We start from the raw sequence: 14475 nt of genomic DNA on the forward strand, positions 1-14475 counted from the left end.
CCGGGAAAACCACTATCTCTTTCGAACTGATGAGTGATGACTCGCACGAAACTGAAGCTTTTGAAGACGATTACCGAGTGTGGTAAATGCGTCTGGCATTTTAGCCAAACATTTACTCGCTAGATGACGCAGAAGTGTCAAACGCCTGAAAGCATGTTGCGCCGCAGTGCCACCTCTTCCGTATGTAGCCGCATGAATGAAGATTTAAGCGCAATTGGCTCAGCCGTTGTCGCCAATGTGTACCTACATAGAGGTCCAACCATGCCGCTGAAATTGATCTATCATACAAAGCTTCATAACAATGCGCGTAGTAATTTTCTTAACAAACGCAAAAAAAAACTAATAGGTGTGGCTAAAAACGCCCCCGCCCCACTCGGGCGGAGGTTAATGTGTTTTGGCAGCAAACTCATTGATTGTTTCCTGGTCTAGTCTTCTATTTCGATTCGCGGCCAAGCATGCAAAACATAGCCCGGTGAAGGACTGCTCCGGCTGTTTTTTCAATAGAAAACACAATTCTAACGAATAGTGTTTGTCTAATGAAGAAACAGCTTGCGGTTACCTACCGCCAAACGAGAGGATGAGCCTCACACGTGCAGACCGGAGTGGGTGTGCTACGAACTGACGAACATGACACTCTACTAACCACTCTAGCGGTGTGCAAAATTTGAGTGCAATCGGCCCGGCCGTTTTCGAGATCTTGAAGCGGCACCCTTCACATGCGCACGTGCAAGCTGGGTCCCTATTGTGTTGTGCACGGCACCCTAGTTGCCGGTTTCTCGCGGTGTACCAAATTTGAGCTAAATCGGCCCTGCCGTTTTCAAGATCTGGAAGCGACCCCTACACGTGCGCACGTGCAGCTGCACCCCATCCGTGGCACATGAAAATACATACTAACTGACTTGTTCACAGCACCCTACTACCCAGTCTCTAGTGGTATGCCAAATTTGAGCACAGTCGGTCCAGCCAGTCTTTAGCTATGGAAGCGTCAGCCTGCACGTGCGCACGTGCAAAATGGATCCCATCTAACTTGTGCACGGCACCCTACTAACCGGTCTCTAGCGGTGTACCAAATTTGAACTCAATCGGCCCGGCCGTTCTGGAGATCTGGAAGCGTCACCCTGCACGCGCGCACGTGCAGTTGCACCCCAGCCGTAGCACATGGAAAGGCATGGCCCAGTGTGTGCCTACATCCTTGTGTAGTTTCAGCAGAATCTCCTCAGGAATTACCGTGGTATTGTCATTACAACAAAAGTGACACCTCTCTGTTTTACACGTGTCACGTGCAGTGGGGGTCACCCGCATGCATCGTCCATAGTAAGATACTTGTAAGAAGGGTATACGCTACCCCATACAAAAAACCGCAAGTGTATCGGTCCAGCAACTGCGGAGATATAAGTCGTACAAAACGTCCCCACGGCGGCCGGCCGCTAATATTTAGCATTAAATTCGTGTCGCATCCTTCTATGGGAGGTATCCCTGTCACCTGTTCGTATGCTGTCTGAGCCAAGGCCATAATAGGTGTGAGCTCAAATCTCGGTAATGTCGTGCTTTTTTACTAAATTTCTCGAAAACGGCACAACGTGCAATGACGTTCTATATATCACTGGAAAGAGCATCAAAAGTTGTATAACCTATAAACTTTTCACTTAAATATATCTCAACTGTAAAAAGTTATTAAGCAACAAAGACGCTCCCATTGACTTTCCATGTTAAAATTTTTCTTTTTTAAACGAGGTTAAAAAGAAGAAACGAATTTGCACAGCTTAAAGAAGCATAACAACATGTTCTATGGTCGTTTCTCAACAAGTCCTGAAAGTTTAAACAAAATCGTATCATATAATTTTGTACAATGAACAAATGAAAATGTCTCTGCAATAACGCCCATTGACTTAACATGGGGAGCGAAAAAAGTTCAACTTTGACCTCGTGCAAAGACACGTTACGAAGTTCTGACGTGTATACCGCGCACACTGGCGTGTACCGGAACGTGTTTGCCATAAAATGCTGGGAAGAAAACCACCTCTTCCTTGGCCCGTTTTCCCACCATTGGCGATCGCGCAAAAAGTGTCTAAAACCCCGTTGACTTAACATGGAGAAAATGGAATCGCACGTGCCACGTGCCACGAGGTTTTAAGCGAGTAGCGACCGGTGCCATCAGGTAGATCGCCTTCGGGAGCCCATACACTGAAATTTTTACGAAAATCGAGCCATAAGTTTAGGCCCCGCTCAAGTTGCCCCAATTCGCGGCCAGACTTGCAAAACATAGCCCGGAGAAGGACCGCTCCGGTTGTTTTTCAATAGAAAAACACAATTCTAACGAATAGTGTTTGTCTTTTCAAACAACCTGCGGTTACAAGCTCTTTCGTTATTCATATAGAGGAACAAAACCATTTACCAAAGTGGAAAGACGCAAGAATTCTATGGAGCGGAAAAGGGAAAAATCGACGAAAACTGATCGAGGCTGCGGTGATTGAATGTTTGCCAAACATCAACTCAAAAAGAGGAGATTACTCATTGGCACCAATTTTGGGTAGACTTTTATGGAGGGAACAGAAAGTTTTGCCACGTGAATAGGTCATAACGTTTGAAATATCAATCTCATCGCTCGCGTTCACCCACATTGAATTGTGTGTGTTCATTATCTGTATTGTATCAATGTATTGATAAAGAAATAATCGAAACGCGTTTACATTGAATACAGATAAGAATTTGATATCAGACTTGTGCCGGGACCAAAAATCAAGATCCAGGATCCTCAAGGTCCCACGGCAAATTCAATTTTTAGAATCCAAGGTTTCCAAGGTCCAACGGCAAATTCAATTTCTAGAATCCAAGGTTTCCAAGGTCCCACGACAAATTCAATTTCTAGAATCAAGGTTTCCAAGGTCCCACGGCAAATTCAATTTCTAGAATCCAAGGTTTCCAAGGTCCCACGGCAAATTCAATTTCTAGAATCCAGGGTTTCCAAGGTCCCATAGCAAGTACACTTTGCAGGGTCCACAGTCCCCAAGGTCCCACGACAAGAATGTATTGCAGGATCCACAGTCCCCAAGGTCCCACGACAAGAATGCATTGCAGGATCCACAGTCCCTAGGGTCTCACGACAAGTGTGAATTTCAGGATCCACAATCCCCAAGGTCCCATGACAAGTAGGTACACAATTCAGAGTTCAGGGTCCACAGTCCTCAAGGTCCCACGCAAGAATACATCTCAGGATCCAAAGTATTCAGGGTCCCACAACAAGAACTTGAACAAACTAACATTTTGATGAGCAGACTTACTTCTAAATATTCTGCCAACGGATGCCCAGCAACATTGAAAGGGGCAGAACCTATGCAAACCTGTGAACTGTGGTGGTTTTATCGTTAACCAACATAGGTAGGGGGAGCTTCAACACAAGTTAAAAATGAATCATAATATCAATCTCTCCTTCTTTAACCTGACAAATTCGTAAAAAATATAGGTAGGTAGGGGAAAGTGGGTGTATTGCGCCCTCCTAACCAATTGCGCCCACCAACATTCCCACGAATTCAATGGCATGTTTATAATTTTGTGTTCGAAAACAATATTTTCACCACTTGATAGTTCATTTTATGGCCCAAGCTCTCCGACGAAGCCAATCAGCAGGGCTCAGTTACGCCATCAAAGATATTACGGCGTTTTCTTAGCTTTTTTGCAGTATTTTGAACCGTTGGCTATAAAAATATGTGATACGTGTGTGATTTTCAGAGTGATATTTAGAAAGAAAGCCCATTTTTTAATTATATTTCACTTAAACAGTAAACCTCCTTCAGCATATTTATGATAACTTCTACGCTTTTATTAAAAAGTACCTCAATTCTAATTGCGCCCATGGCAATTGCGCCATGAGGGCGCAAATAGAATAATGGTGTAGCTATTGTATCACGACAGTATGAATGCACCATTAACTGATTGCAATAAAGAAGGAGTTTAATGCCAGGCAGGGGAGCAGCCCGCTGTCGCCAGTCCGCAAATTATTTCTCTCGTCAAACTTATAATGCAGCTGCCATTTAGGATGACAACTTGTGGTGTAATTGACAAAATACGGCATTTTCAACATGGACTCGGGCGTGAGAGGTGACAGCTATGATCAAAAAGTAAAAACTGATGTCAACAAGTTGTCGAAACGATAAAATTAATAATTTTGAGAGAAACGATTGAAAATTTAACCTTACTTTCACACATATCTAGTCGGTTACATAAAACGTTTTCGTTGCACTTTTACAAACATACGGACACATGTAAAGTTATTTACCTGGGCAAAAAACATCGCTATTTATATCTACATTTATTATTTATCCAGCCTGATTAACATTATAAATGTTTAAGTAAGCCGCAATGACATTACACTGCCGGGGTGTATGCATTCCGTCTCATTCGCTTAGCCATGTTTAAGTATAGGGCGCAATTTGATTCTAATTGCGCCATCCCCCTGGCGCAATTTACAGCAGTTGTCGGTAAATGCGCCCTTTTGCATGTTTCTGAAAAGCAGCTGTCGGAAGCAAACGAAACATTCTTAATTGATCGGGAGGCTCTTAAATCGTAGCTAATGAGTTCCTCTTTGAAGTGGTTACCATTGCATGCTTATATCTCCAGCGGTTTTCTTACAATTAGCGTTTTTCCTTAAGGTGGCGCAATTCACCCTCCTTCCCCTAATAGGTACCTTGCAATTTGTATTGTCATGTCCCTTTCAATTCAATCTTACCTTATCAGTAGGAATGTAGGACAGCACCTTACAGTTATTGAAGACAGACATTCAAGTATTCTTTCAGGCAATATAAAAAAAAAGAAATAAAACCTACAGGCTTCATAGAAATGGAAAAGTTGAATTGGATAGGTATATGCTTTCGATTTTCTGCACATTCAGTTACATAATACCTAGGATAAAAAGTAAAATATGTTCTAAGTCTTGTTTGCGCGAGCGCTCACAGAAAAACTGATCGACTTAGCCAATAGAATTAGAGTATCAGCGAGCGCAAACCTAACTTACTGTTCATTCACATTAGATTGAAGGCTCTGAACAAAATTCCATCTGACATTTTTTTCGTCAGCCGGTTATTCGTCGGCAGATTTTCGTCTGACTTTTTCGTCTTGCATTTTTTCGTCTGTTCGAATTAATTTGGTGCATTTTTCGTCTGAGTATTTTTCTGTCCGGCATTTTTTCGTCTGGACGAGGCGGAAAATGTCCTTATGAAAATAATGCGCGGCGGCGGAGTGCGGACAGCGGACTTAAAAATGCACAGACGAACAAATGCATAGACGAAAGTCTGCGGACGAAAATCTGCAGACGAAAAATTGTCCGACGAAAACCTGCTAAACGAAAAAGTTGAACTGTCATGGAATCATTGCTTATATTGATATTGCTCATTGCTCAATGGTGATTTGATGAATTGCAAAACAAATAAGTTTGACACTTACTTGGTCAGTGGGTAGCTTCCAAGTAGCTTCAAGCCCGGCATATCACAACCCAGAAAATATGTGAGGTGAGATTAGAAAAGAACTTTCCAAACCACCACTGTCCACTGTTTGACAGTTTCATAATCCATGACATTGATAATGTAAAAAGCTACCAGGTCTCTTGTTCCAGTTCTGCCTCACAACCATGGCAATGATTTTGCTCTATATATGTCTACACAGTCTGGTTCGTTTTCTCTTCGTGCAGCTATCTAGCCCCTTGCAGCTGGTCGCTCAACCATAGATATTTATTGAAGTGCTTACAGACAAAACCTAGTGCAGGGTCCATAGTGGCCCATGTGCAACATAAACCCCATGGTCAAGCTTCCAGGATTCTTGAGGTCCATCAACAAAATGGTGGTGTAGGTCCAGACCGTTCTCCTAAGATCCCATGACAAATAATAAAACTGGTACCTACTGAAGGTCTGCATTCTGCAGGGTCTTGCAGCATACCAAAATTTTGAGGTCCTAACCCCTGGGTTTCCATGGTTTTACGGCATATGAAATGTTGAGGTCCTGGGTTTCTAAGGTCTCATGTCACATGAAATGTTGATGTCCTGGGATTCCAAGGTCTCACGGCATATGCAAATGTTGAGGTCCTGGGATTCCAAGGTCTCGCGACATATGCAAATGTTGAGGTCCTGGGATTCCAAGGTCTCACGGCATATGGATGTTTTAAGGTCCTGGGATTCCAAGGTCTCGCGGCATATGGATGTTTTAAGGTCCTGGGTTTCCAAGGTCTTGCGACAAAAATGACAATGCAAGGTCCAGGATCCATCAAGGTCCCAGACCTTGGACTCTGCGAACCCTGGATCTCGGATCTTTTTGGGACCTTGGCACAAGTCTGTTTGATATTGTTTTTCATTAAAGTAAATATTCGAGAAAACTCTCTCCATACCTAGCGCCGCCATTTTGACCCCTATGACGTCATCTTTGACCTGACCTGAAAATGACCCTTGTAAAAATTGTAGACCTTGTCCGTGCGTATCCCTTGCCGTTTACCGCTTGTCGCTATCTTGCTTCGTTCTCGAGATCTCAGGGGGGGGGGGCGGTCATCCGCCCCCCCCGTCGGTATGAAGTTGGCGCACACCCCCGTCGGTGCGAGTGTTAAAGGGACTATCCCACCTTCTAAAATGTTGTTAAAACCAGGTAAATTGTGCCCGACTTTATAGATTGGATGACCAGGAACACGGTTCTGGCATTTATTTTTCATTAACCTATCAGTGGCAGGCTCCTGGCTACTTACCTCCTTCCCCAGGCCACATTACTGTCATAAAGCTGATTTTTTTTTTACTCTGTAGGCACCACAACAAAGTTCAGACCAAGTTTTAAGCGATTTTTCAACGAACAAACCCATTTAAATCAGAATGACTAAACGAGGTGACGTCACACTAACGGTCGCTCCATGTTGAAGATAGGGCCTTGCACAAGGCCCATTTTCAAATGAAGGGAACGAATTTCTTCAACACCAAGAGGCCGCGGGGGTTGCAACCTAGATAGATAGTGGTTTCTGAACCTCGCCGCAAACCTGGCTATCTCAACTCAAACCCCATGTTAAAGGTGGGATAGTCCCTTTAATGACGCCATTCGTTCAAAGAAACCAAGTTGTTCTGCCTTCGAATGTGGATGCGGCAATCATGGCAATCGAAAAAGCGCGGGAATAGCGCCCCCGATGTGTATGCCTAGTGGGTTAGAGTGGACCGTGGACCGAGGCACCTGGACCCCCCCCCCATCCCAAATTACCTTCCGCCGCCTCTGGCATGTGCGCTGATTCAGCTAATTGAGTGGTTATTGAATCATTTTGTTCCGCTTCCACTCGTGGCTTAGAAGGCACTTGTATGTAATTTACTTTTTTTTTTACTTCTATAGGTACACGTGGCTGCAGACAGGTGAGGTCTCAGACTCTCAGTGCATCGAGTTTCATGTTTCAAGCTGATAGCTCAGCTTTTCCAGAATCCCTTGAAGGAGAAAACATGTGTAGGGGAGAGTGGGGAAAGATGCCCAGGGGTTTGTTATGTCATATATTATTCGTAAATGACCATCGGAAAGCAAAAACTTGTCGTTTCAACGGAAGCCGACATCATTGCTCTCATAAAATATCACTCTTTCGTGCTTGAAATATGATATTTTTTGCTATTAAGCATTTTCTCGAAGAACTGAAAGGGGGCATCTTACCCAAAGGGTGGCAAAGACGCCCCCTGGCGTTGGGTAAGATGCCCCCTGCACTATAAGTGACATAAATAGGCACGTGAATTGCCTGAACGAATCAGTAGCCCCTTCGAGCCTGCAGTAAACACTAAATGCCATCGTAAGGGCCCTCAAAAGTAGTCGTGAGGGGCTTCAGAGGTCATCGTTAGGGCCACCAGAGTCCAGCGCGACTAAACAAGCCTCCGTGGTGGCATTCGGAGAACGTTGTGGGGCCCTTATAGATCTTCATGAGTCTTGAGGGCCCTCAAGCTCATCGTGGGGACCTTATAAGATGCCAGCGCGGCCCGTGGAGCCAGCGTGGGAGCCCTCAAAGGATGTCGTGAGGGGCCTTGGAGTTAATAATGGGGCCCACAGAGGCCGTCTCGAGGGCTCTCAGAGTCAGATGCCGCCCAAAAAGTCGTTGTGTGGGCCGAGAGACCGGCATGGGGAGCAGCCGACCGTATTGGGCTCTCAATAGTCCCAGATCGGCTTTTGTCTCTCATCACAAGTATGTACTAAATGATTCGACGGGTTGCTTGAAGGACAGCGTACGGATTTAGGGGGCGTCTTTCGGACTCTTTCCCCATCAGTGCAGGGGGCATCTTTCCCCAAGGTACCGAATTAACATTTAATCAGTACAATTTGTTAGCCCTAAAACTACATCCTAAAACAAACTGGTTTGGACAAAGTACACACATGTTAATGTCTCACGACAATAGCAAGTGACATAAAAATTATTTACCTTCTTTGATATTTACAATGTTTTGACACCATTTTTTTTTTTTTGAAATCAGCAAATAAAAAACATGCAATCACCAGCCAACCGTTGTCTGACGGACATTTGCAAATTTTGGTGCAGTTAACAAGGCAGGCTTCCGCTTTACGCCAAGAGCGTTAATTTCCAGGTTCGATTCTTTGTTTTGCCGCTAGAGGGGGTGGGGCGTCTTTCCCACCCTGGGCATCTTACCCCACTCTCCCCTATTGTGTATGCATAGTGGAAAATTCTTGTGCTGCAGCGTCGCCATTATTGATAATCAGTTCAGTATTGATGATCGGCGGCGTTATCGAAAATTATCTTACACGTGCATCCAAGTTTCTGGACGGATGATTCGCTGTATCCTCAAGAAGTTATCGTAGTTCCTTTGTGGTTGTGTGAAAACCAGGCGGCAGGCGTCGTTTCTCCAATCATGCCCAGCCTTCTACCTTTCTCTGAGTGTTTTAATTCGATTCATCCAACAAATGTGTTTGTTAAGACCATTTTCCTCCTCTTTCCCCAGCGACTCAACAAAAGGTGTCCACATCTCTGGAGTGGAACTAAAACGCACTGCTACGTACTTATCAAGCAGCAGTTGAGCTACTCCGAGGCGGATGCGATGTGCGCCAGCCGGCTATCGAAGCTGGCCACTGTGGCCGACTACAGCCAGCTGCCCCCCGCGCTGGACCTGGCCGACGTGACGTTCTTCTGGGTGGGTCTGCGCTCGACTCCGGACCGGGCCGGTCGGCTGTACTGGGACGACGGCAGCCTCGTGACGGACACCCACTGGCTGCGGCTGACCTCTGACGAGCCCGACGGCGACCAGTTCGGGCCCAACCACGACTGCGTGGTGGTAAACGGCCTGCGCCCCGAGGAAATGTACGCCGTGGGCGAGTGGGCAGACTACGACTGCTCCTGGAAGTACCGCTTCCTGTGCGCGCTGGGAACGTATAGTCTCTCTTGAAAGTATCGCGTCCTGGGCTGCGGCGGCTCAGCGAACTATTCCATTCAGTTTGAGGGATAATTCTTGTTTTTGAATCCGCTTACGAGTGCATGTGCAAGCACGGATGCATCCTGTTAGCGGGTGCAACTGATGATTTTTTGGGTATATGGGCACGAGTTTCCGGATGTTACCCCTCCCCCCCCAAAAAAAAATGTGACAGTCGTGCCGATGACGAGTCAAATTGCTAACTTTGCAATGAAACAAATCTCAACAAATCCTCTGCGAGCAGGGTGGGTTCCGTTGACCACGTGCTTAGCTGCCATCACAAGTTACCGGATGGCGACTGCCATCTCCCCCTAGCCCTCCGCAATCCGCAACCACTCCCCTCGCCCCGCCGCGCCGGCTGCCTCCGCGTGTCAGACTTCGGTTAGTGCTACCAGCGGCTCTCAAACCTTTCCGCTCAACCCCGGCTGGGACAGGTGGCGCCTTCCCTCGGAGTCGCGATACTTTCAAGAGAGACTACAGGGTGATTTTTTTAACTGTTAAAAAGTAAACGTCAATGGTGGTCCCTAAATCGAAAAATCGCGTGCAAAAAAGCAATTCACGTGATAGATAAATCTGGGACATTTTGTATGGTGTCATCATTTGTCCCTTTTAACCGACGGCCTCGGCCCCAATGGAGCCTGAAAATGTCCCACCAATCGGGCACGCATGGTCCACCGCCGTTCAGTAAGGAACGACACAAAACGATGATTTTGAAGCATTGAGGCAGTTCGAAGCATACGATGATCAAGGGGATACCTCAGAAAGACGTTGAATAACGTATGAACAAGCTTGTAGTCATAAATAACCTTTAAACGGTCCATCTGGCGTATGTGCAGCTTTTGAAGAATCAGTCTTCAGGGAGAAAGAAAAACAGCGAATCAGACACCACCAGGGCGGCCAGTATCAAAATCCTCGACCTGCCCTCCGACCCTAGACTTCTAGTTTTTGGACCCAGCTATGGCAGATATAACAAGAAAACAGTGGAAATATCTGGCAGAGCTGAAAATGGGCGATAGGAGCCTTTTCAGTCCTCCTAATGAGTATGGGAGTCCATGGTGCTGTTTAACACGTGCTCAGGCGGACTGATTCGTGTCGGTGAGAGAGGGGGTAACTTCAAGCACAAGTAAAATACACGATGGACGTTGCTTCACATCGTGTCTGCACACTGAAAACACTTTGGAAGAACGTTAAGAACGTACAGAGGTATTTAGACCCCTGTGGGGTAAAATGTTATGCCACCGTTTTTCAGAACCCCCATGGTTCTTCACGTAGACGGCTTCGCATTCTCATCAAAAGAATCCACACGATTCTTCCAAAGACTCTTATGAGGTTTAGGGTTTATAATAAGAGCGTTCTTAGCACCTAGATAAGAACCCCAAATGGTCTGTGAAGAAGTCCCTGAGGTTTATAGGGAAACCACCCTGTGTTCTGAATATCGGTTGTAGAACCCTTTCAGTTCTATTGCAATACCGCAAAATCCCCGTTCATTCCTCTATTGAACCTCCCATACATGGCTATCGACCTGCGCCGTCACCTCTGCTGCGCAAACACAGTATTTGATACACCTGAAAATGTATTACCTTCCTCTTTACTCTGAGCAATCAGCCTGCAAGTCTCCAGTCAGGAACAACCAGCCCGCAACCAGCCCATGCGATCAGCCCGCAACCAGCCCGCATTCAGCCTGCGATCAGCCCGCAATCAGCCTGCAGGAACGCTTTCCCCTCGGCCGTGTCACTTGCCTTACACATCCAAGCCAAAGAACTCCAGAGCCTTTCGGGCATGTTTAATTATTCAGGTTGATTCCTTCACGCTCAGGGTTGCTTTCTGTACAAATATGAACACATTTTTAGCTTTAGCAAGTGGATATTTTCCCAAACACAGTATGCGCTATCGCCCATGTCAGCAGCCGGGTGGCGATATCGCATTCTCCCAAATCACATACAGTTTCTCCTTCCACCACCAGCTTCAAGCCAGCGTTTTCGACGATGTCGACGTCTCCGCGCGCCAGGACGCTCTCCTCAGACTCCAGGGCCTCAATCAGAGCGGAGATGGCCTCGTCCCCTAGAATGAAGAAATGAAGTCGTTATTCAACAGGCAGGGAGTAAAGAAACTTAGATTAACTTCAGAGACCATGAGCTTACTCCAAAAATAAAATAATGCACTAAACATATAAAGTGCAGCTAGATAAAATATTGCACTAATCAGCAAGAACATAGGTATGTTTATTAAAATCAGCCAAATTTATACCTAAATCAGTTGACCCCAAAATGGCAAGCTGATTCCATTCCTGATTTATCTTCAATTGGAAGATTTGTCTAAATGTCACATGCATAATTTAAGCTATGGGGCATTTATACAACATATAAATACTTACAGCATTGAATGGTCTTGCATATGAATTTTCTTCATCCAATGCATTCATCCATGCATTTGAAGAGCGTTGTGATATTGCTTATCATTGTCAATCACAAGTAATAGAAATAATACACAACACTTCACAAGCCAAAAATTAACCTTATTTCAGTTCTTCAATACCTATTCGATTACTTGCCATTCACCCAACCTTGCACCAGCCGCTCGTCACTGCACAAAGCGTGATCCAACGCGATCGAAAAATGGCGATCGCTTCCGGTGGACGCTAGAACGTGGTACCGCGGGCGTGGTCTTGATGAAAGCCATTATACTGATCAAACCACAACCCCTTCTTCTTAAACCCGATGCTAGTTCGTGCTAAACCTTCAAAGGGTTTATCTTTCGCGCGCTTTGTGTGACGTAATATCACGTGACTAGGGAGAACGAAGAAGAACCGGTGTTGGTCGAGTTGAAGCCCCCTGGGGCCGCTAAGACTGCACGCGAAGAAGCAGCACGTGTCTTCGGTCTATGTGAAACACTGTGTGTGTTCTTCATGAGCCAGACGTTCTGCTTCGCCTCTAAGCCAGTTTACCCTAATACCCAAAAAACCTAAGTGTGGAATATTTTAAGATGCTTTTGCATTACGTTCTTTCAACTTGTTTTCAGTGCATGAAATCAAAATGTCCCAGAATGCTCGTCATCCTGGCATATAATTTTGCAAGATATATTTGCATTTTAACCCCACTAGACCTCATTACTTTTTAACAAGTAAAAAAAATCACCCTGTATACTAGCCGACCACCGGCCGCCGGACCATCGGGTACCGGTACCTGGAACCCCGGCCGCTGCTGATCCTGCCACGACACTGGCCATGTAACTAAATAGCTGACGGACCGACCTCAACAGCACCCGGAAGGTCCGACGCTTCAGGGGATGTCGGCCAGCATTCCGTTAGAAAAGGAAGTCGATTGAAAGAAGGATTGTTTGAAATGAGCTTTTTGAATCTACAAAGTACGAAGTCTAGCGATGTCTGTTGTACCTACTTTGGAAGGGCTTAGTTTGCAGCACGGTAGGTAGGGGAGAGTGGGGTGGGTTGTATCAGTTTTTACTCCGAGACCCATAACCTCGTAACTATCCGTGATAAACTCATTATTTCCATACTATCTCCTTCATTGATTCTTCTGCTTTTTTGTGCAAAGTAACTTTTCCGCTACCTCTACCAGTTTTTCTTCTACGGTCTGCCGAATAGAACAATGCTTTTGATACAACTTGCCCCATGGCTTGGGTGAGTTGTATCACATGTATTGACCATCAAGAGCAATCCACAATCGGCGTGGCGATTACACTCCGAGTCCGAGCTGGTTGAAGATAACACAAGAAATAGGTACCTACACAAGAAAACGCACACACTTACGGATACGAAATACACAACGCGAACGCCGAACACGCACATAGGTACTAGGTGTAACCCGCACGAAGCCGCGTTCATAACTATGTACACACAGACTCGTTTGCCTTTCATAGTCCAAGAGTCATGAGGCTAGCTACTATGGCTACTCTGGCTAGGCTTAAGCCCCTTTTTTACAGCACGGGCAAATCTGGCTGGAGGCAACTGCGTTAGCTCGAAGGGGAGAGTATTTAGGAGCGCCGCGGCACGGTAGGCGAATCTACGTTTTCCGGTCTCTAGTCGGGGTCGCGGTAAGTGGAAAAGGTGGTCTTGGCGAGTAGACCTTGCTCGTGTTTGGGAATTTTTGGAAAATAGGGTCGCGATCTCCTCGGGTTCACCTCTCTGGATGGCCTTGTGCGCCGTGATAAGGGTATGGTATTCAGCCATTGTTTTAGGTGCCATCCAGCCGAGTTGGTCCCGGAGATGGGAGACATGATCAAATTTACGGCGACCGAAAATGACTCTAGCGGCAAAGTTAAGAATTTTCTGAATGCGGACGAAGTTCTTTTGGCTACCATTACCAAATACGGAGAGACAGTACTGGATCCGTGACATGACGAGAGCCACCACTAGTGTCTTGGTGACACCGTCGGGGAGGTAGTGGCGGACATGGGAGAGGCCAATTAGGAGACCCGTGCATCGGCGACTGAGCTCGGACACATGCGCGTCCCAGGACAGGGTGCCGTCGAAGATAACGCCCAGGTTGCCCACCTGCTTGCATGGCACTAGTTTGGTGTCGCGAAAAGAAACGGTGAAAGCAGGTATGCTTCTCAAATTTTGCCGACTGCCGAAAACCATGAGCTGAGTTTTAGCAGTGTTTACTTTAAGAGCATTTGCACTGAACCAATGGTCGAGAGACGCCAGTGACGCTTCCAAGCGCGAGATGAGTCCCCTAAGGTCGTTTAAAGGGGTGGTGGGGTAAGTGGTGGGGTGGTGGGGCATGGTGGGGTAATTTGTATCACTAGGTATTTCACGTTTCAGGGAGTGTGCTTGCTACTGGTTTTGAACATAACAACATTAAATGGGGTTAATACAATGTATATGCTCAAAGTCTTCACTTTTATTAGACCAAACTTACAGGGTGTCCCAGAATTACCCGGACATTTATTTTCTGGCTAAAAGTACGATTGCGCTCGATTCTAATGATATACAAGCATCATACTTTTATAAGATATCCCTTAGCTTTCGAGCTTGGGGACTGTGTGCTTTTGGTGACCGGTAACGACTCGAGTCAAGTATTATCCAGAGTCAAGTAAGAGTAGTCCTTTTCCG

General features: G+C 45.9%; 1 protein-coding gene across 1 annotated transcript; it reads left to right on the top strand.

Annotated features, from left to right (window-relative positions):
* Positions 1-9035: 9035 nt before the first annotated feature.
* Positions 9036-9380, top strand: LOC122379506 (C-type lectin lectoxin-Phi1-like). The gene has a single exon (XM_043361771.1). The coding sequence runs from the start codon at positions 9036-9038 to the stop codon at positions 9378-9380; it is 345 nt and encodes a 114-aa protein (XP_043217706.1).
* Positions 9381-14475: the final 5095 nt, after the last annotated feature.

This window comes from Amphibalanus amphitrite, unplaced genomic scaffold (genome assembly GCF_019059575.1).
Source record: "Amphibalanus amphitrite isolate SeventyFive unplaced genomic scaffold, NRLGWU_Aamphi_draft 000079F_arrow, whole genome shotgun sequence".
Lineage (NCBI taxonomy): Eukaryota > Metazoa > Arthropoda > Thecostraca > Balanomorpha > Balanidae > Amphibalanus > Amphibalanus amphitrite.

Coding starts and splice junctions, on each gene's coding strand:
- LOC122379506 (XM_043361771.1), top strand. CDS start 9,036: ATGTGCGCCAGCCGGCTATCGAAGCTGGCCACTGTGGCCGACTACAGC.